The sequence below is a fragment of the Notolepis coatsorum genome, assembly GCF_963971535.1.
Source record: "Notolepis coatsorum genome assembly, chromosome: 12".
Lineage (NCBI taxonomy): Eukaryota > Metazoa > Chordata > Actinopteri > Aulopiformes > Paralepididae > Notolepis > Notolepis coatsorum.
Window position 1 is genome coordinate 17082313 of NC_140176.1, and position 24425 is coordinate 17106737.

Below are 24425 nucleotides of genomic sequence, written 5' to 3' on the forward strand. Positions count from 1 at the left end.
CCAATCGTTGGATGCCAACAACGAGTATACTTGTTATTTATTTTATTCGCCATTTCCATTCATAATCCATCCAGGAAGGCTGTGTTACCATAGGGAATGAGTCTGAGATTGCAAAAGTCCAATACCGCCGCCTGGTGGTATGCGGCCGATGTTGCACTCCCTTTAGACTCTGTATAGGGCGGTGCGTCGATGAAATTCCTCCGGATGGACTTTTCTAGTAGCCTGGACAGAGGACTTCACCCGATCACATCGAATAGTTTTCGGGACCCCCGATTCATTATGCTGTGGTGGGTTATGTCGTGGCCCAAATGGACATACGATCTACCAGATGGCAATCAAATTATTGGAATATTCTTTCTGGAATCAATTTCAGCTTGATTGTGCCTTTGTGCCTTGTTTTCATAGCCATCGCCCTGATCAGCGTATGGGGTTGTACTAACGAATGCCGTTATTGACAATCAATTAATCAGAAACGACCCCCCCCCCCTTTCATGCATTCATGATAGAACATAATATACTGATCATATGCATTTTAATAAGTGTAGCGTGTGTAGGGACGAAATGACAATGGATTTAATATAAAACACGTATATCGGGCTATTACTAGCTAGGGGTGCACGATATTGATTTTTTGAACCCGATAACTTTCTGCTCCTCAAGGTTGATACCGATAATATATATATTTATTGTATTATATATTTCCCCCCCCCCCCCCCCATGTATATTCCTGTAGTTTGACCTAACCAGATTTATCATGACATGAGCGTTACTACTATGAACAAAACGAAGCCAAGAGAACAGTTTTGACTCTTCAAATAAAGTGACTATATTTAAGTCATTAGCAATGCGTTTCCCTGAACAATATGAATTGGAAATGGGGGGCCCTGAGGTAAACAAGACAAACGTCTTTCTCTGGTCTGCATCCCCTTAACAATTGTATGTATTGAGCCGTACTGTATTGTACCCATTCTGCAATCTGTTAAATAAAGTTTTTCATTCATTCTAAAAACGAACAGGTATTGTGCTTTGTCAGCAGATAAAACATTTGACGCTATAGGAGAGGAGACTGTTGTGGTCTTGGTGCATGAAACAACTATTACTTGGCATTTATAATACAGCACGCCTCTAAATAAACCAAACAAATCATCTCTGTCAAACGTCTTTAATTTCGCAAACGCCTCATCAAACTCCAAGTGTGTTGGCAAAAGACTACACGCCGCCGGCTCCTTTTGCAGCTGACTTTGGATTAGCTTAGCCTTTAGCTGCTCGGCGTCATATTTTAATACACCAACGTAGCGGTGGTGATGTTTCAGGTGACTTATTATGTTGGATGCGTTATAGCTTGTTGCCCCTTTCCCTCCTCGTGGAACGTCTGCATTTGTTACAAATAGCAAGCGAACTGTTTTCCTCTGAAACTTTGAAAAAGTCCAACGTCGCCACCATCTTTGTTTACCATCTGTGCTGCTCACAGCCCAGGGCTCTACGCTAACCTTTTTCCCAAGGAGCCTAAATGAAAAAATTTAGGAGCACCCAAAAATATTTAGGAACACAGTGAAAATATTAACGTGTTTTTTTTCAAAAATAAATGTATATTTGTACTGTGCGTGCATGTGTGTAAATTAGCTCTTGCTACAACCCTGCATGTTTACATTTTGTACTTTATGTTCATTAACATGTGCTGTCCCTATCAAATAAACTATCAAATCAAACTACTGCTACAAAAAGGTTCAGTCACTTAACTTTAGCTTTTGCCCCTTTTATGCATAAAATGCCTATGTTTTGGCTGTGTTGCTCTTCTAGAAAAATAATCCTTTCAGGGTTGCCTATTGAAATATTGTACACCTCCAGTACAGAAACATTGTTTATGAGTTTGCGTGTCAGGTAGACCAATGATTGACAGTCGAGTCTGCCAATTACATCACACCGCTTGCACTCCGGCCGTCCGGCGCTGCAGCTGGACCCTATTGCCCATGTCTGCTGTTGATAACGCTAGCCAAGTTATTATACACACATATACACAGTGGGCCAGTGACTTTGGTGTAGGGGTGTAACAATGCATCGATCCTAAGGGGGAAATTCAACTGCATCGATTTGAAAATGTTAGAATAGATTATCGCAATTTTAATGTGTACACGTTATGTTATCGTCATGTCCGTTACAGCCAACACACCGACATACGCTACTGCATCAACGTTATGATTAACAAAGCAAGGCATTAGTTTTGTTGCATTAACGTTATATTACTATTGCTATCGATAAATCTAGGTGTTCTAAAATCTATTGCCATTGGTAAGAGAGACTATAATAAGTTATGTCTCGGAAAACGAGAGCCCTGATCGCAATGGCGGAGTTTCAGGAAGTAAACAAGCTAAATGAGAGCTTCCGATTGGTCATTTGCTTTATTTCCCATGAAACCAGTCACTTCACTCTACTGTGATTGGACCGTTGGCTTGAGTGCAATGTGGGACTTGTAGTTTTTTAACGATTCTCAGCGGAGAAATAAAAAGTACGACTGAGGCTGTAATCTCTACTCGCACACCGTGCGCGTAATTGATTTGAGGTTCGCGCACATATTTTTAGGGACATATGCAAGCAATATGGTCGTAGAGCCCTGCAGCCACGCATGAGAAAGAGAGCGCTGGATTTGTGAAATACTCCCTCTTCCTAAACCACACGCTATCAGTTGTACCAAAGTACTGGCAAAACGGGAGGAGCCTACAATAAAAACAAACGCTCTTCATCCCAATCCACCCACACCTAATTTCTTTTAACAAAAGAAATTATATATTATCGGAGCTATCAATAATGTTATCGGGTTGACGTCATAATTGCTGATATCAGCCCGATAATTATCATGCATCCCTATTACTAGCCTCCCAGGAATTACCCTAAACCGCTCTAAAACCACACTTATTCACCACGGTATAAAACGGGAATGTATGGATGGAAAAATTATTTCTTTCTCACATCTTGAACGATAGATACTCAATGCCAAATGGGCCATAGTATTGCATCCATAGCTATAATGTAGAGAATATTATACCCCTGCAAACAAGGTGACCGACCCCATTGGTTAAATGTGTGGCAGCACATAGCCATATGCCGTTCCCAGCGTGGCAGAGAAAGGGTTAAAAATAATGCAAATGTAAACAAAGGGGCTGCTGCACCAACACCATGGGATTGATGCAGTTAGCTCTTGCTACAAGGCTAGACTTTACGTGCCAACTAAACCTACAGAGATGAACATAATGGGAAAAGATTTACCAGCCCTCCAAGATAAGAAACTGCCTCAAAAGTATCCTTCCAAGTTGTGTAAAACAACCACAGTTATTCGTGTGGAGATTAAAAACACGTGGCCTTGTTTTCCTTTCCATTTTAAAAAGGCAATATAGATGAGACATTTTGTTTTTAAAACAATGAGATGATATTCATCACTGAGCTGATGAGTAAAATGCTACCAGCCACCGGCCTCCATTCACTCTACATGAATGGGTCAGCAAGTCAGGGATTAAAGTAAAACAAAATCTCTCTTTTTTCAGGCCAAGTCATATTCTTATTTTAACCTCCACTGTATATTTTTTTAATAACGTTAGCGTTTTAAGGGAACTCGATTAGTTTGAACATCTTTTCTATTTAAGGATATTTTACGTAATATCAATGCAGTTTTCAATTAATTAAATAAAACCGATACCTTTTGCAAGGGTTGACTCTGACTTTGTCATACAAATAAACAAATCTACATACTGTAACTTTTCAGTGCACGTTTTTATTTACATTGTGACAACTGAACAAGCTTATGACTTGAAGGAACTAAACAAGGGAAACAGTGCTTTAATAATACATAATGCAATTTTACACAAAAAAGTGCAGCTTACATACAGAAAACTCCTAATTCTGGGTTTTATGCACGCATAACATAAAATATAGATTTCAAATGTAGGCCTATGTGTCTTGTACTTAATCCACAAGTCTTCTGCATCCAGAGGTTCCTCTAGTTTTTGGACTATAGACCACTGACTGTGTTGTAGCGTCTACTGTCCTGACTGACTATAGACCACTGTGTTGTAGCGTCTACTGTCCTGACTGACTATAGACCACTGTGTTGTAGCGTCTACTGTCCTGACTGACTATAGACCACTGTGTTGTAGAGCCTACTGTCGTGACTGACTACAGACCCTACTGTTGTGGTTGTCACGCCAGGCAGGGGGCTGTGTGCTGGAGATCGCAAATGCGAGTCTTGTGGCTAGCTTCTGATAGATGGCGAGCTAGTACCCTTTTCCCATACTGTAATTTCCCGTGGGATACGTTGCAAAAACACACCTGGCTCTTTTAGTTTTTTAGACCATGAACTAAAAGGCTTGTTATCATACCGTTTCGTAGAGCCATGCCCATCTCCATTTATTTCTCAAGCTTTTATCTACCTCCGACACATCGGAGGCTGCCTTCGTTTAGTATGCATGTGTCCATGCTTATAGCATTACTAGCTAAACGGAAATAAAGTTTCCACGCTCATACGGGCTCCGATGAGTATCCGAGGTAGATCAACGCGCGAGAAATAAGTTGTTTGGTTTGGGTTTTGTCCGCTAAAGTAGGCCTAATGCAGGATTTGGGCTGATATTCTGACAGCCTAATGATGTGAATGCGTTTCTGCTACTGGATCTACCTGCCTTCATTGTCTATGTATGCTGAAGGTCGGTCAGACCAAGTTTAAAAAGAATAAAAGCGATTAAATCTATTACTTTTGTCCTGTAACATTTATGTTTGAAGAGAATGTAGCGTATATCAGCCTATGATTTATGGTAAAGTCGATTCCAGCAGGGGTGCGTCATATAAAAAACATCTCCTGACTTTTTCCCCAGGCAAAGTCATATTCTTAACTGCCACTGTACATTTTTATTTAATAGCGTTAGCTAAAAGGAAAAGACAACCTGTATCAGGGTCTGACAGCACTACAATTACATTTTCATATAACAGGCTGACTGACTCACCGGTAGAGCCGTCGCTCCGCCGCTAACCCTTCAATAAGCTTTGTGGTGCGGGCATAAATGTGTCCATAAATCCATTTTGTTAGATCCACCAACACTGTCTGAATTATCTTGCGATTATTATACATTTCCGACGACAAACTATTAGCGCAATCCTGTCTCTCGAGTTGCTGCGTCCTGCCATTATTGCTCCCCAATGACTCTGCTTGGCACGGCAACGGTAGAAAAGAAAATGCCCATTTTAATCATATTTGACACCTCCGATTGGCTCAATTTAGTTTCAATCTGTAATGTATGCATCTACAAATCATATTATGGTAGCAAATTGACGTAAAATACGTCGCGACTCCGAAATCAAATTGACGGAAATCCATCTCAAGACGGAGCGCTTTAATGCCTGCAGTAAGTCGACATCAAGACAGCATATCCTTCAACAGAGTGCATGCCGCTGTGGTCCTCATTTCTCCCACGTTGCACAGGTTAATTTGCCCCCGTCGTTTTAGACTGGTGAATCAAGTGTTGGATTGTGCATTCCGGTCCAGCATTACTAAAGGATAGAGGATAGACCCATGTCTCTATAGCTCCATGGGACAGAGGGGCATTTGCCAGGTCATTTTGTAAGATGCATTTTAAGCAGGCTATTTTATAAACCATGAATCAACTCAAGAACACAATTTGGTTCCGAAATATATTCAGCATTGAAATAAAGTATTACATTATATCCAAACAAAACGCCACTAGTAGCCAGTGACAAAAGACACACCAAGTACTCCCGACAAGCAGGCCACTATGAAGAATAGGCTCATAGATGTGCGTGTGTGTTGAGAATGCGCCCCCCCCCCCCCCCCCCTTCAAACCGGCATGTACCCCAGAGATACTCATTGGGTTTGCCTGCATCCGTTGAAAGCACCTTTCAGATTAGACGAGATCGCTACTCAAATAGCAGGCTCCAGAGTCCCACCCACTGACCTTGAGGGCCGAGCCTGGCCAATAAAACATGCCACCTCACAAACGGCTGGGAAACACTAGTGCTTCAGACATTATCACCATTCTCAACAGGCTGTTGGCAGCTACTTGACCAATCCAGGACAGGGGCTAAAAACTATACAACTCTTCAATGACAGCTTACACAAAACATACTTCCAAGGGAGAGGATTGGCCAATACAGATGAGCGTGGTTAGCGTCTCCATTCTAAATGAGTTGCATTCTTTATGGAATGACACTTCAGTGGTGAAGATTCTATAGATTGTGTCTCAATGCATTACGTCCCGATTATTATGTTGACTTACCTGGTAATCTAACCTCTTGATGTTTGGAACGTCCATGTTGTGGGTAGACGGGCACATATCTTCATACTTCTTGTTGGTGAAGATATCAATTCCAACCATGTTAACCTACAGCATGAAGAGAAAGGACAGTTGTGGATCAAAATCTTCTCCCTATCGTCTAGTCTCCGTCATATGCCATAATGTAGAAATATGGAACCAATATGGTTTCAAAGCCCTGTTTGAGGCTTGCATTGTTTATTACTTAGAGGCTCAGTCAATTTATTTTGCACATAATCTCACATCCAAATACTATAAACACATTTAGAGTAAATTAGTTTTAATATGGTCACCAGTGATGTCATCAGGGAAGCACTTTGGGCTTTAATTATTGTATGAAAGGTGCTATACAAATAAAGTTTATCATCATCAGGGCTTAACGTTTATCACATTACTACAGCTCAACGTTAAGCCATAGGTCCCCCATATTGACCCTGCTGTCGCTAGTCATAAATAGATCAATACAGTGCGTATTAATGTTGCGTTTCTTTTTCAAATGTAGCCAAGGGTAAAGACCCTAACCCTATCAAAACAGCAGTCATTGTATATTTTCAGCACTACGTTTGTTTATCAATGATTTTAACTCTTAAGTCACAAATCAATCTTTTGGAGTCGTTTGTGCCGTTTGTCTTTTTAGAGGGGGATTATGAGGAGGTAAGGAAATAATTGTTTATACATATAATGGTTTGTATGCAACCTGCAGGGGCATTTTCATTGTTTCTAATGCTTCATGGAGCATGTTTACATTTGTTTATAGTAAAAAAAACAAAAAAAACACATCTTCTAAAACCGTTTGTGTTGTACAGTATGCAGTATGTAAACAAACGGTCAGGTCATATAGGAGAGACTGTACTGAAAAGAATGATACCAAACATACCATGGTAACTATTTTTAAATGTAAATTATAAATTATAAATCAAAAGTAGCCAAAAGATTGAAAATAGCCCAGGACTGGCGGCTGAGTGGCACAGTGGGAAAGGCGCTCGCCACTAATGCAGGAGATGCTGGTATCAAGCCCAGCTCTCTGCGTTGCTACCGGCTTGGCCGGCTGTCATACTAACACAATTGGCAGTGTTGGAGGGTGGGAAAGCCGGTGGGTGGGGATTGGACGTTGTGGACAGCGACTCCTACAGGTCGGTTGGGTGACGCCGGTACGGCGGAAACAGGACGTATCGGGGGGGCAGCGTGAGCCTCCCACGCGTTACTCCTCGCCACAGAGTTCAAGCTGTTGCGGTGAAAAGATGCGACAGGCTGCCTCCTCGTGTACCGGAGGACACACGTGATGCAAGGCTTCTATCCTCACTACAGCCGTCCAGGCATAGTCTAGCAACGTTCAAGACAGGGGAGGGAAGAATTGGAAATGCGAAATTGGGATGGGAGAAAATAGGAGAAAAAGTGGATAAAAAAAAAAAAAAAAAAAGCCCAGGACTCCAGTTAAGTGTCATTAGCGAAATATGAGTTTATAGAATTCTCTGCATTGCATCGGAAACCGGCGGGTATAGACGCAATGAAACCCAGGTCTTTCAAATTTCAAGACAAGGTATTGTTATTTTTCATCTATACCATTGCATGGAGCTGTAATTAACACAATACAATGTCCCTTATGACATGAATATTTTAGGAGGCACCAGCCCAAAATGTAGTGGCACCAGTTCAGACTTTCCCCCTCCACTGAGAAAGTAACAAATGTAAACATAACTAAAAGGTGTGTAGTCAGCATTTAGTCATTACAGCAAAACACAAAATCAAAACAAAAGCCATTTAACCCCTAAGCCCTAGCCATATTTTCTGAAAATTCTCCTAAAAGTACATACCCAAGTAAATGGAAGATTGCTCCACTCCTACAATGTCTGTATGAATATAGAATATCAGGCCTATAAATGACCTTATTATGGTCAAGTCATACATCTATGGATTGGGCCAAATCTCCTCTTTCCAATGAGTGGATCTGGATTTAATACGACAATGGTGTGTGGATACTGGTATAAAACAAGAGGGGTGTGGGGCATTTGCAAGCCACACCATTAACACATAGACCGCCAGCAGCAGGGGCGCCAGGTCTCCCTTCAGCGCCAGGTCTTTATTCAATGGATATAGTTTTAGAATGCCAAATTTGCGAGTGCTTAAAATATATCTTATATTATAGCTATGGGTCTAATACACCCGTCAATTGTCAGTGAGTTACTTCCAGTCAACATGCACAAAACAGATTGTTTTTTTTTTTAATACGAGTAGTTTGTGATTCTTAGTAATCCAAGGAAAAGACGCGATAATAGCGTTTTAGTGGAATACACTTATCACGGGCATTTTTCACCCGATTATCGAATCTTCCCGAAATCAACGCTAGATTGTCATTATTATTATATCTCCTCGTGCATACATGAAATGGCCCTCGTAGCGGGGGGCAGCGCGACCCCCCCCCCCCCCACGGTAGAAAGCACATTATACAACGGCATGCAAATTTCTCGATTCTGATTGGCCATTCACACGTCTTTATTGACAACAATCCACGGTCCTGGGCTCAGGACCCGCCCACAACCAAATCACATAACCCTCCCCGGCTCACTCCGGGAGAAAACAGGATCCCGGACAACAAATGGTTATGTTGAAAGCACCATAACGACTAAATATGAAGCGATTCTGTCAAGGGGAATGTGTTAGTATTTTAAACAATGTTGGATGATGTAATTGATGGGTCTTGACTCAATCTAGAACAAAAGAAAAATCGCGGATTGATTGATAGATTAATTGATTGATTTAAATTTCTTCCTTCCTACTTTCCGACTGCAGCGTTCTCTCTCACACTGTCCGACGCTGGCGTACCCACAAACACACACATACACACACACACACACACACGCACACACACACACACACACACACTCCTGTCTGCAACAGCGGGGGAGTCAGACTGAGAGAGAAGCAGCGCTGTTTTAAGTGAGCATGGTCTATTGAATTGATTGATTGGTTGATTGCTAATTTTATTACTGTACCCCTGGTTTCCAACTGGTTAAGTTTAGGCTAAAAGAAATAAATAAAAAAATAGGGCGAAGAAAACGTTTTTTTCCTATAGGGCAAAGAAAACGTTTTAATAAATTTTCAATCAATCATTCCAATAATACACAGTTGGATGTGTTAGTTGGTTGGATGCACTTCAAGCTGCTTCCACATGAGGCAACTTCTCTCAATCATTCCAATAATACACAGTTGGATGTGTTAGTTTGGTTGGATGCACTTCAAGCTGCTTCCACATGGAGTTGTGGGAACTACTTTTTCTGGCGGATGGTTTTTTCAATAAATCTTCGATTAATGTGTGTTTATTGTATAGAAATAAGGTTGGATGAATCTGGCAGTTGTATAAAAGCTTTACACCACGTGCAGTCGTGATTTGTGACCAATAAACCATGCCTAGGGGGGTCTAACGACCCTCGGCTGCGCCTCGGGCCTAACAACCACCCCTAGGCATGGTTTATTGGTCACAAACCACTCCTGCGTGTGATGTAATGCTTAAACACGGTCCACACTGATAGCTTTGATCGTGGGAGAAAGAAATATCAGATCAACGCAAGGTTTTATATAGTGTTCTTACCTCGTCTCTGATGTAATGCAAAAAATAATCCAATTATCTGACCGCCATTCCAGTTATCCACAGCGATCCTGTCCCCGACATTACCGAGCGTTACACATGAACGGGCGGGGCGGGGTTAGTGTTCCATGCCATCGTTGTAAAGGCCTGCCTCGCCGGAGTATTTAAACCCCACAGGTCAGAAAACACACCAGACCGTTTCCAATGAAGTGCAATAGCTCCGCAAGGCAGTAGAGGGCGGTGTTGACCGTCTGCCGGCTCAGACAGGGTCTGAAGGGTCTGCAGCCATGAATTATTAAATGGATATAGCGAATAAACAAAATAATGATCATAAAAACGAGTTTACTCGTTGGCGCTCCATGGTTGGACGGCAATAACGAGTATACTCGTCTTTGGCGCAGAATGGGTTAAGCCGGATTACAATTTCAGTAAAAAAATATATATATATATAAAAATAAAAAATAAACATTAATTGGTTACAGTTTAGTGCCCCGATATAGTTGCCATTTCACCTTGCAGTGAACACATTCATGTTATACCTTAGCGTGTCCGTGCTTGCCAGTCTTGGAGGTGGACATCTCCACAATTTTGCAGGGGTGTCCCTTCAGCACAACGTGGCCATTCTTTCGCAGGGCAGAGCACTGGACGGGGTAGGTTGTTGAGGCGCCAGACTCACCACTCTGGAAATCAAGATCAGGATCTGCCATGGTGGATGGGTCAGGGGACTGTGAGGAATAGAGAAGTGATTAAATGACACTCACTTAAAGTTATCTTCCAACTTACAAATGTCTTTATTTAGGGCTTGTCCTCACAGACAGTCAACATGGGCTAGAAATACTATCTTCCCGTGTTTTTTTTTGTTTTTGTTTAATAGCCAATATTTTGGGTGGCAGGCTCTACGAAACATGCTCAGCTTCACTCTGAATGGAGGCCAAAAGTTCCCATCATGTTGGCCTGTATGAGAAAGAATGATGCCTGCCTTTTATTGAGTAATCAGTTTTTGGCCATGCTGCAAATAATAGTTTTAACCTAGAGTTGTTTATAAACCTATGCCAGACAGAGGAACCTACTTCAGTCACCAGCTCTGGGAAGATTAGCAGACATGGGACTCTATGGAGTGAGACATAAATTGCTTTTAAAGTAGGAGGCTTTTTATTTTTTTAAAGTGATTGTTGTGCACACTTTTTTTTTTTTAAACTTAAATTCCAGACAAAGGAACCAAGATAGACAAACTATGCGCAATTTTTACATCAAATTGAGAACATATTTCTTTTAAAACATTTAAATTGACATTCAAGCAGTTGATGTAATTAATGTATTGCACGTCAGTTTCGCAAACGACATGCCTTGTGTTCAGTAGTGAGGACATCACCTCATTCACTTTCGCAGCTTAGTGCCATCTTCCTACAGTGCCCCCTTCGCCCATCCCCAACCCCCCCCCCCCCACTACCGTCCCAAACAAATGTAAACATTATCTGCCGTCAGATCTAGCCTTTATTACCCATGACAAATTGGTCCATATGCTAACGGTACACGACGGTTCAAAAGCTAGTTAGCAATCAACGCCCACCCAGCTGTAAACTACACATTTAACAGTTACAGCTACCTTGGACCGCCTTACATGTTCAAGTTTGACATTACAAGTCAACACGGAAAGCAAATTACTATAGAATAAGTACCTGCAAAATTGAACAGCGTGTTAAGGTGGCCATGTTGATATCGCACATATTTGCAGCGTGCAAATACCACCTTAACACGCCGTTCAATTAGCATTAGTTTGCTCGCTAACCGTAAACAACATTAGCTTAATGTTAGCGTGTATTTATATAGTAGCTCAATAAACCTTTAGTTAAAGGTTAGGCGGCACACCGGCCAAGTGACGGGAGTCTTACCTAGAGTCAGCTCAATGGCATTAATAATGTGGAAATACCGATATTGTCAGTCAGAGTCGTCATGTTTGAACCCTTTCACCGCCGCGCTACCAAAACTGTTAACCCTTTCACTGCCACACGACATAAGGTTAACCCTTCTTTACTATCACACAACAACCGACGTCAGTTGTGTGTGATAGTAAAGGGTTAACCGGCAGTGAAAGGGTTAACGAATATTGTTAAGTCACGTGGGAATATAATTGTGAGAGTCATCATAGCGCTAGAAGAGACTCGCGAACCCATTGTCGCCCCAACAACGTTTTTAGCCGCTAACGGTGAAACGCAGCACAAACGCAATGGAAGAAGTATAGTTAGTTAGGTACACAGACCCCACCACCACCATTACGTTAACAATGTGTATGAATTCAGCGAGTTGCAAGCGAGTATAGTCAAGGACCGCTGTCAGTGGCGGCTTGAGTTAACTCACTAATACTAGCTATAGCTAGCTCCATCTTATTCATTCAACTTCACGTTCACACAAATGATTGTAGACTTTACTTAGTTCGCATGTAGTTAGTAATAAATAATAGCCATTGCGTGACCGTTATCATGGACAGGTGCGTGTCCCGTCAGTGGAACCTAGTTTAACGGGGTTCCTGTTAACACGCTGCCGGTAACGAGTTGAATGACAAGCCGCTTCGTCCAGCAGCAGCGAGGAGCAGCGGCGCGCGGGGAGGAAGGCCGCGTGTCTCGCGCTTCATTCGGGCACCGCACGGGTACAACATGTAAAACATGGACCCACACCCAGTCAGTCACCGTGGAACCGTTATTACACCGACACCGCGAGGAAAATCTCACTTTTCGGCTTACCTCTTTGTGTGGAATCACGACGTACCTATTTTAGACGGCAGAGTCCGGAACCGAATGATGCAAAAGTACAATAAGTTCTCTATTTATCCCCCCTAGACACAAACACGCGCCATGCCACACTTACCTTCCAAGAAAAAGAGGACCGAAGCTGCGCATGCGCGACGAACTTTACTGCGGCATCCGTAAAGAGGGGGGCGGTGGTTTATGTGTTCCGGTTTTGATTGAATGGGGTGAACATTTTTATTAACAGATTGCAGAATGGGTACAAATACAGTACGGCTCGATACATACAATTGTTAAGGGGATGCAGAGCAGAGAAAGACTTTCGTCTTGTTTACATCAGGGTCGCCCATTTTCAATTCATCATAGCTGATGAATGAATGAATGAATGAATGAATGAATGAAAACTTTATTTAACAGATTGCAGAATGGGTACAATACAGTACGGCTCAATACACACACTTGTTAAGGGGTTGCAGACCAGAGAAAGACTTTTGTCTTGTTTACATCAGGGTCCCACTCCCACCATTTTCAATTCATAGTGGTGGTGATGGCCTTCGGTATTCATTATAGTAGCCAACAACAACAACAGGGCTCCACATGGGTTGTGGGGGAAAACTGCAGGGAGAGCTTCATCAATAGGATATGACAACTGGACTGCAGCACATTGTACAACAATACGAATGTATTGATACGGCTTGGGTCGGGCTAGAATTGGAAGTATTAGATGCAGTAGATCTGTTTATTTTTTATTATATAAAATTACATCACATTTTGAACGGAGTATATTGCCTGGTTTATCACTATAAGGCAGACAGTAAAGCTATTGCAGTTCAAGATTTATTATTGTCTGAATTTGGATGATTCCTTGTTTAGAACAGGTCAGACCCAGGGCAGTTGAAACCAGGGACACATGTAACAGAATTGAACTAAAATCTCCCCAACCAGGAAAAAGTGATGACACTCACGCAGAGCACGCTCAGCTAGGTTGTCTTCTGCTATGAGGGTGGGCCAATCAGCATCAGTCCCAGATTGTCTGGCCTTAGCCCAGGCTAAATTTCTCTCATGAAGGAGGTTCTACAGATCAGGGGTGAACCATGCGTTGTTCCACCCCTTTCACTCTGAAATGGATCATGTTTGTTCACAATTTCAATTAAACCATCATAAAATAATTGCCAGGCTAACTCAACATTGTTAACAAGTGACATTTCCCCCAGTCAAAGTAGAACAAATCATGCAAAAAAAAAGCTTGTTCAACAAAGTGCTTCATGTTGCATTTATAAATAATCCAAGGTTTAGTCTTTGGCAGTTTAGTATTTCTCACTACTGCAATAACACAAGTGGTCACTCAAATCATTGGCAAAGACACTTACACCAGAATATCTATGAGGAGCTTTGTTAAAGGGAAACTTTACTGAAAAACACAGTTGGTTTATTTAGCATATAATCTCACACATATCCCAAGGCTCTAAACTGTTTTGCACACATTCATTTAGTTTGACAGTTATTGAGATTGAATGAGTTTGATGTGATGTCATCAGAGGACACTGACTCCTTGTGTTGTGTTAATTACAGTTCAATGAAATTATGTAGATGATAAAAGAGGATTGTAGGATTGCAATAGGGATCGTAATTGTCCCATCTGCATCATTCCATTGAGCTGTAATTAACACAACACAAGGATTCAGTGTCCTCCAATGACATTACTGCATTACATAAATTAATGTGTGAAAAACACAGTTTAGAGCCTTGGGATACACGTGAGATTATGTGAGAAATATATCAGCGTTGTTTTTCAGTGAAGTGCCCATTTAAAGACATGTCAATAAGTGTGGATTTGCTGGGACATTTGGGATTTGGCAGAGTAGAGGTATTGATTGATTGATTGAAATGTTTATTAACAGATTGCAGAATGGGTACAGTACAGTACAGCTCAATACATCAGTATCAATTATCTGCGTAAGATCAAAGAGTTCCATCATGTCCAGTGTATTGGTAAATGTTCTACTGCAAACACCACTTATCATATGAGAGAGTGAGAGATAGTGTATGTTTGTGTTTGGTGCAGAGGATAATTGATTTGTCAAAACAGATAACCAAAAAGTAGAAAGAAAGCAAGTGTTGCTGTACAAGGACATTTATTGTAGGATTTTGAACATCAACAGAGTGTGTTGCCAGGTTGGAGGTTGGAGTTTTAATCAATCCCAGTGATTCAGACAAGGTGAAAACATACTCACACATGCATCACGCGCACGCGCACACACACACACAGTCATACACACATTCACAGTCTGATACGTACAAAAATTGAAATACAAATACTAATAATACCACAATAAAAACAAAATTTCTTTTTTTAGAAATTCTTATAGCTGTTCTTTTCTATTTTGTAGAAAGACAACTAAGCCTTAATATGTGAACATGATTTCTGTCTTTCTCTAAAATGATCAGCAAGATATCGTCTCAACGAAATGCTTATGTATATGTATATATATATAAAATATAATAATGTAAAATTATTATATTATATATATAATATAATAATATATAATAATATATATATATTATTATTATTCTTTTTTAATCTATATAATTTGTCCCACACTGCAGTGATACAGCAAGCTGTAGGGCCCACTTCCATCACTCCCTACCCAATGTTCACAGGATGTTACTCATCCTCACCAAAGGCTTAGTTAATTTGGCCCAGAATTGCATTGCTTAACCTATCCCATCTTTTTTAGACCAATTAACAGTGTAGGAATGGTATGACGAATAAGGGACAGCCAGTCCCATTTTCAGTAGTTTAAACCTCAGTACCTATCAGTAAAATAACACCTAGTCTTCTGTTTAACATCTTAACAGGTCTTACATTATAGCTTTCCATTACAATTCCCTACATTTAACTTAGGCTATTTCAGTTTAAAAAATGGTTTAGATTCACAACTCTGGTCCTTGCCTAAAGCTAGCTCGACACAAATCAAATTAAATACAGGCTCATGTTGGAAAACGATCCCTCTCGCCACCAAAACCTCTATGCGTTTTTATTCAGCAGTCGAGACCGCCCAGTGTATTACCTTTACGTTACACATCATAACGATTGGCGGCAGCTATTGTCACCGTGAAAATGTACAGCGGCAACTCAATAAACAGCAGGTGTTAGTATTAGCCAACCCAAAACACTAGTCTTTCTGTCTCTCTGCTTGTTGGTTTAACAAATCTCCAAAGTCTGTGACATACAAAAAAGGGCATTTGTAGGGACAGAGAGCCTGCTTGGAATTTATTTTATTTTATTTTATTCTCTTATTCATTCTCTCCCACTCTCTGTCACAGTCATTGAGTGTCAATGTGCAAAGCAGTCTGTCCCTAACGGCAAAGTGAGTATTTACAGGAGTGTGACGCGCACAGAATAGGAGCAATGCAATGTAAATGGTAGAAAGCACAGGGAGATAAAAATGTGATACTACCAAAAAAATTGGCAATTACTAGACTATGTCAATTTCTTCTTGTAAGAACTGGTGCTATTAGCCTATTTATTTTCTGTGTGCCATTGCAGCAGTAACTACAGTATCTACACCCTCCCCCCACCCCCATAGTCGACATAAAAACACCACTGAAGGACATGGTAGCCGCTGTACCCAAAACTCAACTATGTCCGAAGAGGGTGCACGTCCGAGCTTCACATGTCAGAGCCTTTTCTTTTCACCTGGGAGGAAAGATATGAATATGCACAATATAAACAGCATATGAGGCAATAACTTTAGATTCTGATGTGTGCTCTTTTCTACACAGTGAGCTTCTCCCTTTTAATTGTTCTCACTGGGGGAAGTCCCAAGGCCACTTAACATAATGCTAGTGTCCTATCCAGTCACAATTGAAATTCTCAGAAATAATAACAATACAGGTAATAAAAAAAGAGAGAGAGAGAGAGGAGAGAGAGAGAGAGAGAGAGAGAGAGAGAGAGAGAGAGAGAGAGAGAGAGAGAGAGAGAGAGAGAGAGAGAGAGAGAGAAAGTGTCATCTGTAGATAGTATTATCATCTTGGCTTGTCCAGCAGTGACACAGGTCCTTATTGGTACCGAGAACTGTTAGCGTCTGGACAGAGGGCAACGTTGCTGATGACACGTTAGCATCGCGTCAGGGACCGCTGGCTGGTGTAAAGCTCGTCCTCCGCTCATTCCATCCTTCCGTCCACTCCAGCCCTTCTCTCTCTGCGTTACCTCGTCTGTGTGTGTGTGTGTCCCCCCACCACCACCTCCACCCATCCTCTTGTTATTCCCCCATCCTCTCTCCTCTGGCTGGCGATGTGCAGGATGAGGGGGGGAAGGTGGCGGTGTGGTCGGGGAACGTGAAGGGGAATGGGTTACCAGTTCATCATGGAGCTTCTGTTGAGGGTCATGAAGAAGACTTGGCTGCTGCCCCCGGAGCGGACTGAGGCGAAGAAGACCTGTGGAGAACAGTGCATGGGTTTAACCCGGGTCACACGCACACGTCTCTCGTGCAGAAACGTTGGGGGGTGTGTGTGTGTGTGTGTGTGTGTGTGTGTGTGTGTGTGTGTGTGTGTGTGTGCATGCCTGTGTGCTCGTGCAGAAACGTTGGGGTGTGTGTGTGTGTGCGTATGTAAGAGAGAGAGAAAGAGATATAGACTTTATTGATACAGTTGTTTTTAATTTATATAATAATAAATGGTAAATGGCTGCATTTATATAGCGCTTTTATCCAAAGCGCTTTACAATTTGTTCCTCGCATTTTACCCATTCACTCACACATTCACACACCGATGGCAGAGGCAACCATGCAAGGTGCCAATCGGGAGCAATTAGGGGTTAAGTGTCTTGCTCAAGGACACTTCGACACGCTGCCCGGGAGGAGCGGGAATCGAACCAGGAACCTCTAGACAACTGCTCTACCTCCTGAGCCACTGTCGCCCCCATAATAATAATAACAACAAGTTTATAGGGTCAGGGAATGCAAGTGCCCTCTGGCCTCCAGAAGTGCTTTTTTCCCTCCTTTACATCCCCATAAACTAAGAGAGGGACACAAGCCCTGTGTGGTCCCTCCAGCGTCTACGTGGAACCGAGAGATCATCTTCATCTAAGAGAGACAGAACAAGAGTGTGTGTGTGTGTGTGTGTGCGTGTGTGTGTGTGTGTGTGTGTGTGTGTGTGTGTGTGTGTGTGTGTGTGTGTGTGTGTAAATCAAACCCACCTTGTCGTTCCTCTCCGACAGGAACTTCAGTCGCTGAGCTCGCTTGTGCATGAAAACTCCGTCGAGGTGTCCCGTTTCCACGGACCGGATCTCAATGGCCTTCTCTCCCCAGCCCATGATCTGGTTGGAGTGGATGTAGGCTGCAGAGGGGGGCGGGACAGGGGACATACACACACACACAAACACACACACACACACACGCACACACACACACACACACGCACACACACACACACACACACACACACAGAGACAGGGGATTGGACAGGAGAGGACTCACTCACCACCAGTCTCACACCCAAGCCAATCACACCCGAGGCCGTGCCTCCCGGGGCCACGCCTCTGGGAGGAGATTATTGCAGCAGTTTCCAAACGAGGGAACAAACCACCTCCTGAGCTCTCTCCACCCTCAGAAGGGCTGGATGGGGGCGCCGCTGATGGCTAATTTTAACACGAGGAAACGTCCAGAGATGTGGCTTAGACACGAGGCACTGATAGAAGAGTTTGTGAGCCCATTAACCGGCTGACACGTTGGTTCCGATGACGGATTCTAGACATTCTGATTAAAACGAGTCACCATAAAAATAATTCTCTTGAGCTATGAGGCTGGGATCCCACCAAGTGAAGAAGTGTCTGTGTGTGTGTGTGCGTGTGTCATTTTTTATTAGTATGAGTATCCATGGTAACATTTTGAGCGTGTGTTTTTGTCTATGATGGGTGGGGTTGGGGTCTGGTTGTGAGCACTTCTGGTCTGACAGTACATACACACACATTTCAATTAACAGGGGACGATGTGCTGTCCCAAAAACAAAACAACACATGACCTGTACTGCTTTCAGACGAAGACACGGTCGTCAAACCTATGTTTTAATCAGTCAGGAGGACACCAGGGACGGCCTGGAGACAGAAGATTCAAGGTCCATCCTTGACGTACTAGATTTGGACATATTCAACCATGCCCTGTGTCCTTGCCCTTTGGTACAAATTAACATAGTAATAGGGGGACACTTCACTGAAAAAGAAAGAAAATTACATCTATCCTGTGGCAGTAGTATCTCTGATAGAATAGAAGTCTCCTTCTACCTCTTAGCATGCAACGGCCCACATGTTGGCCCTCTTGAGGACGATTTCCCCACCGGCACTTTGGCGACCTCTAGCGGCTCGGGTGTGTATATAAAACCCTATTCGTTGCCTGTCTATAGCCCTTTCAGGTGACAAAATCCGTTCAGCGGTTCTCGAGTTACATGCCGATATGTGAGGCGTGCGCCGAAGTACACGGCAGACTTTTAATTTTTACCACTCCCGACTCTCGAGCCTCTACCTCCGTCAATCATTTGGCGATCTCGAAAATGATTGGACAAGGTTGTAAGCAATGAGTAGGGCTTTCCCATGGTACCCCACGTGGGAATGAGCGAATCAGCGCCAAAACAGGAAGAGAATTCTCCGTCTAATGCAGTGGTGCCCAACCAGTCGATCGCGGGGTGATTTCAAGTAGATCTCGATTAATAAAATTTGATTATAATTTTTTTTATTTTTATTTTTTTAATCAACTCTGCCTCTCCTTGTTAACTACAACATGCAATGCTGTTTGTTATTTAAGATGAGGTCGGACTCAGCACTGACAGATTTGTGTTCATTATGCTGCTTTTATAAAGCCTCAAATGATGGCTTACAATATACAATTTTGGCTGGTAGCTCTCGGCTAGGTGGTAAATTAAAAAGTAGATCTTGGTTCAAAAGCGGTTGGGCACCCCTGGTCTAATGCATTGAAGTCTATGAGAAAATCGTTTTCTGAGCTCTCTCACCTTTTACCAAAACCGCTTCTAATCACTCATTTCTGAACGGATCTTTATGAAATTTGGACATGTACTACACAAGACTTCAGAGGACCCAGGGTGTCTTTTAATATCAGCCATACCAATTTTCTTGGAAATACTACTTCTGGACTACTAACTACTACAGAAAAATGTGAGTAACAAAAGTCCAGACCTATGTTACTCTATTTCATTAGCACTAAAAGTGAATTTTCTTTATTGTATCAGAAACTTCAGAATGTCAGACCAGGCTCATGCATGCGCTATAAGTATAAAGTATAGTATGGTTTGCAAAAAAAGTATGCAGTCCTCAAAAAACTAAAACTAAAATGACCACTTTTGGGGCGCCTGTTAATAATAATAATAATAATTTAGGACCTGCTCCGAGGTCATCAATTGGCACACATGCGATGCATGCATGCAATTCGTATCTGCGATTAACCCATCCCGTCGTCCTTCCCCCCCAAGGGCAGCCGGGAGCAGACAGGCGTCAACGTGAGCCGCGCCAGGGGACCAATCCAAGTGCTCCTGTCCGTCTTCGTCAAGGACGCCACAGCGTTAGCGATCTTGTTGTTGTGCATGTTTTTCCATTGGGTTTATCTTATCGGGGGGGAAACCCTTGCGAGCACGGGGAGAACATGCAAACTCCACACAGAAAGGCATGGGAGATACCCCACCTGGGTAACTGGCATCATGGAAACCTGGTCCCCAAGCGGGAATCGAACCCTGGACCTTCTTGCTGTGAGGCGACAGTGTTAACCACTACACCACCGTGCCGCTGGGGGGCAGGTGTTTTGGGGCGCCTGTTAAGAGGTTAAAGGGGCATTTCACTGAAAACCAAGGCGATTTATTTAGCACATAATCTCACACATATGCCAAAACTCTAAAACAGTTTTGCAAACATTAGTTAGACAGTTATTGAGGTTCAATATGTCCTCCGGTGATGTCATCGGAAGACACTGAATCCTTATGTTGTGTTAATAGACTTGTTCGCTGTATACAAACATACCGCGTTCGAGCCAATCAGCAATACCAACCGAGTCACGTGACTAAGCTGCCCTGGACCTGTGCGAGCTGCTGCGCTAAAAGAATACCACAGGGCTCTATGGAGAAACCATGGCACTCCCCTGACTAAAAGTAGTTTCAAACGAAAACGGCTGGATGGCATTTAGCCAAATCAGCTTGGCTGCGAATGTGAGTCTTTTACATATCTAGCTTTGGCATGGATTGATTGTTTAGATCACTAGCAGCATGGCTAACAAATGCAAATGTATTGTAGTCTGCCCCGTTGTTCTGACTAGGATTGCGTTCCTTTCTGCTCCAGTGATGCGCATGCACACTGGGTCTGACGTATACAGCGAACAGGTCTATAGGGATTGCTATATCCCATCTACATAATTGTATCGAGTCGTAATTAACCTCAATAACCAAATCAAAATAAATGAATGTTTGCTAAACGTGTTAAGAGAGTTATGGGATGTTGTGAGATTATGTGCAAAATAAATCAGCATTGTCTTTCGGTGAAGTGGCGCTTTAATAGAAGGGGACTTGTTCAGAGATACTATTGCCACAGGCTAGTTGTCACTGATCATTTTCTCCTAGTTCTTGTTTAGGCCACTCGGGAGCCTTACATCCAATTTCTGGGGGGAGCCGCCGTTTGTAGAGGCTGACTATACTGTTGACTCTGTGTTGACAGGTAGATTCTGGGTCTTGTCGTGTGATAAGCCGCCACAGAACCTCTCACGGCTGCCATGGAAGAAACCTCAACGCTTTCCCCCTCTCTCTTCCTTGCTCAGATTTAGCATGTTACTATGTTTGAGCTATTTCTCTACGCGAATAGAAGAATAGAATAGAAGTGATGCTCTAAAGATGGCGGCCGGCGTCTGTAGCAACCGTGTAATTTCCGGAGCCCGATTTGACCCTTTCACTACCACGCTACCAAAGGGTTAACCCTTTCACTGCGACAATACAGAAGGTTAACCCTTTTCACTGCCACACGACAAATGGTTAACCCTTTCACAACCACACTACGGAAGGTTAACCCTTTCACTACCACACTACAGACGGTTAACCGTCTGTAGTGTGGTAGTGAAAGGTGTGGTGGTGAAAGGGTTAATCCCATGATCAAATAGTACATTTGTTTTGATAGCAAGTTCGTTTTGAGTTTTTTTGTACACGATAGGAAACCTGGACAAAGATTCAGACGACGACAAAATCAGTCAGCTAATACGTCAGTTGAAAAGACAAAGCAAACAGGAGCGTTTTGTATCGAGGATGAGACAGAGAATGGATACAGGTTGATACTTGCAGCATTAACACGGGACACCAACAGAGGACACACAACACACAATGGACAAACGACAACATCCAGACACGAGCATTCCTTCCTACACTTACGGGTTGGAGAATTGACCACATTCACACGGCGGCCATTTTGCTCTTTACGTCACGCTTAGGTTGGGCATGACAGAACCTGAGCATGACATCAAAGCAAAAATGACATAAGAGCATAACGGCCACCATGTGAATATGGTCAATGGAAAATAGTGCGCCGTAATGGTGGGGGAGTGCGGGTTTAAAAGAGTGGCGGTCTGGGGGGGGGGGGGGGGGGTGAGAAAGAGAAGGTATGTTTCGTGTGTGTCGGGGGGTGGCAGGGGTGATGACGGAGTGAGGTGTGGTGCATCGTGGGAAGGGTTTGGATGTGCTGTTAAGGAGAGCAAGCATGCAGTGTGTGGAGGCATTTCTAATACTACTGTTAAGCCGTTATTTAAAATGTTCACTACTAACTGGAGTGTCTTGGTAGTCGGGGCTCGTATCGAGAAGAAGGGGGTGAAGCTGGACAAGGAGGAGTGTGAGGAGGTGTGTTTCAGCCTCCAGGGGGAGGAGTGTGAGGAGGTGTGTTTCAGCCTCCAGGGGGGGAGTGTGAGGAGGTGTGTTTCAGCCTCCAGGGGGGGGAGTGTGAGGAGGTGTGTTTCAGCCTCCAGGGGGGGAGTGTGAGGAGGTGTGTTTCAGCCTCCAGGGGAGGAGTGTGTTTCAGCCTCCAGGGGAGGAGTGTGTTTCAAAAGGTGTGTGTTTCAGCCTCCAGGTGAGGTGTGTTTCAGTGTGTTTCAGCCTCCAGGGGAGGAGTGTGTTTCAGCCTCCAGGGGGGGAGTGTGAGGAGGTGTGTTTCAGCCTCCAGGGGGGGAGTGTGAGGAGGTGTGTTTCAGCCTCCAGGGGAGGAGTGTGAGGAGGTGTGTTTCAGCCTCCAGGGGAGGAGTGTGTTTCAGCCTCCAGGGGGGGAGTGTGAGGAGGTGTGTTTCAGCCTCCAGGGGAGGAGTGTGTTTCAGCCTCCAGGGGGGGAGTGTGAGGAGGTGTGTTTCAGCCTCCAGGGGAGGAGTGTGTTTCAGCCTCCAGGGGGGAAGTGTGAGGAGGTGTGTTTCAGCCTCCAGGGGGGGAGTGTGAGGAGGTGTGTTTCAGCCTCCAGGGGAGGAGTGTGAGGAGGTGTGTTTCAGCCTCCAGGGGAGGAGTGTGTTTCAGCCTCCAGGGGAGGAGTGTGTTTCAAAAGGTGTGTGTTTCAGCCTCCAGGTGAGGTGTGTTTCAGTGTGTTTCAGCCTCCAGGGAGGTGTGTTTCAGCCTCCACGGAGGTGTGTGTTTCAGCCTCCAGGGAGGTGTGTTTCAGTGTGTTTCAGCCTCCAGGGGAGGAGTGTGTGCAGGGAGTGAAGAGAAAGCGAGAGGGAGGGAGGTGGGAGTGTAGTTTTAAGCGAGAGAAGAGCTTCAGTACAGCAGTGTATATCAAGGAAATGCAGTAGAGAGTGTAGATAGGGAGGGAGGGGGGGGGGGGGTGAACTGCGGAGACCGCTGAGAGAGGAGGGGGGGGGGGGGGGTGAGGGGTCAAGGGTCAAAGCGAGCTGATTTGGTTGACGTACCGACGGAGGTGGGCATCTCGCCCCACTGCAGCACCACATCTTTGGTGATGCGTCCGTAGGTGTTGACGTAAACGCCCTCGTCCTCGTAGCACAGCAGCATCTCCATGCCGTCCGTCTTCGGCAGAACCACGATGGCGTGGGGGGTCACCTGACTCTGAATCTGCCGGGGTGACACACGGGGAGGGGAGGGGGGTCGGCCAGGGGTGGTGGTAGTGGTGGGGGGGGGCTGGCGTGAGCCTAGAGAGGCGGGAGTGGCGCACAGAGCAGAACCCTCTCTCCCCCATTTTTCCTCTCCTGCCCCTAGCTCCCTCCCCTCTCCCTCCCTCCCTCTCTCCTGTGGCCAGTGCCCCCCCCCCCCCCCCCACCTCTTCCCACCTCACGCCCCTGCCCACCCCCCACTCCCCACCTTGACAGAGAAACTGCTGCAACAATGGTTCTCCCGCTCCCAATCACACAATCGTCATGGAAACAGAGATGGACACAGCATGACCGTTTCTGAGACTATTACCATAAAACAACATGAGTCTGTGGCTTTGGTCGCCGTCTCTGGATGTAAGCAGAGTGGGGGAGGGGGGGGGTGAAAGTGGAAGCAGATTGGCTGAACAGGTGGGGGGTCTGCATCTTTATGGATCAGACTTATGCCTTGGACCACACTATCAGTCACTAACAAGTATGTTAAATATTTATCTTTCACCCTCTTTCAATCATTCAGTCACTTACCCACTCACCCACTCACTCAATCACATACAAAATGTATTTGATCATGAAGCAAATAGTCAAATATTATTCGTAAATAATTATTTGCTAATAATGCTACTGATCTCGCATGATCTTAGAGTAATCTCTTAGATGCTTTGAGTACCAG

At 43.9% G+C, this 24425-nt stretch overlaps 2 protein-coding genes across 2 annotated transcripts in view; both read right to left on the minus strand.

Annotated features, from left to right (window-relative positions):
* The window catches only part of eif5a (eukaryotic translation initiation factor 5A), a 32383-nt gene extending 19618 nt beyond the window's left edge, over positions 1–12765 (minus strand). Inside the window, exons 1-3 of the mRNA XM_084325576.1 lie at positions 12664–12765; positions 10437–10622; positions 6276–6380 (exon numbers count right to left, since the gene is read on the minus strand). Of these exons, the coding sequence (XP_084181702.1) occupies positions 6276–6380; positions 10437–10604 (273 nt within the window). The 5' untranslated portion in view covers positions 10605–10622; positions 12664–12765. The remainder of the gene's footprint in view (positions 1–6275; positions 6381–10436; positions 10623–12663) is intronic.
* A 2006-nt stretch (positions 12766–14771) lies between these two features.
* tnikb (TRAF2 and NCK interacting kinase b) overlaps positions 14772–24425 on the minus strand; it is an 80518-nt gene continuing 70864 nt past the window's right edge. The window contains 3 exon segments of the mRNA XM_084325756.1: positions 14772–17081; positions 17842–17981; positions 23561–23720. Coding sequence (XP_084181882.1) covers positions 16998–17081; positions 17842–17981; positions 23561–23720 — 384 coding nt within the window. The 3' untranslated portion in view covers positions 14772–16997.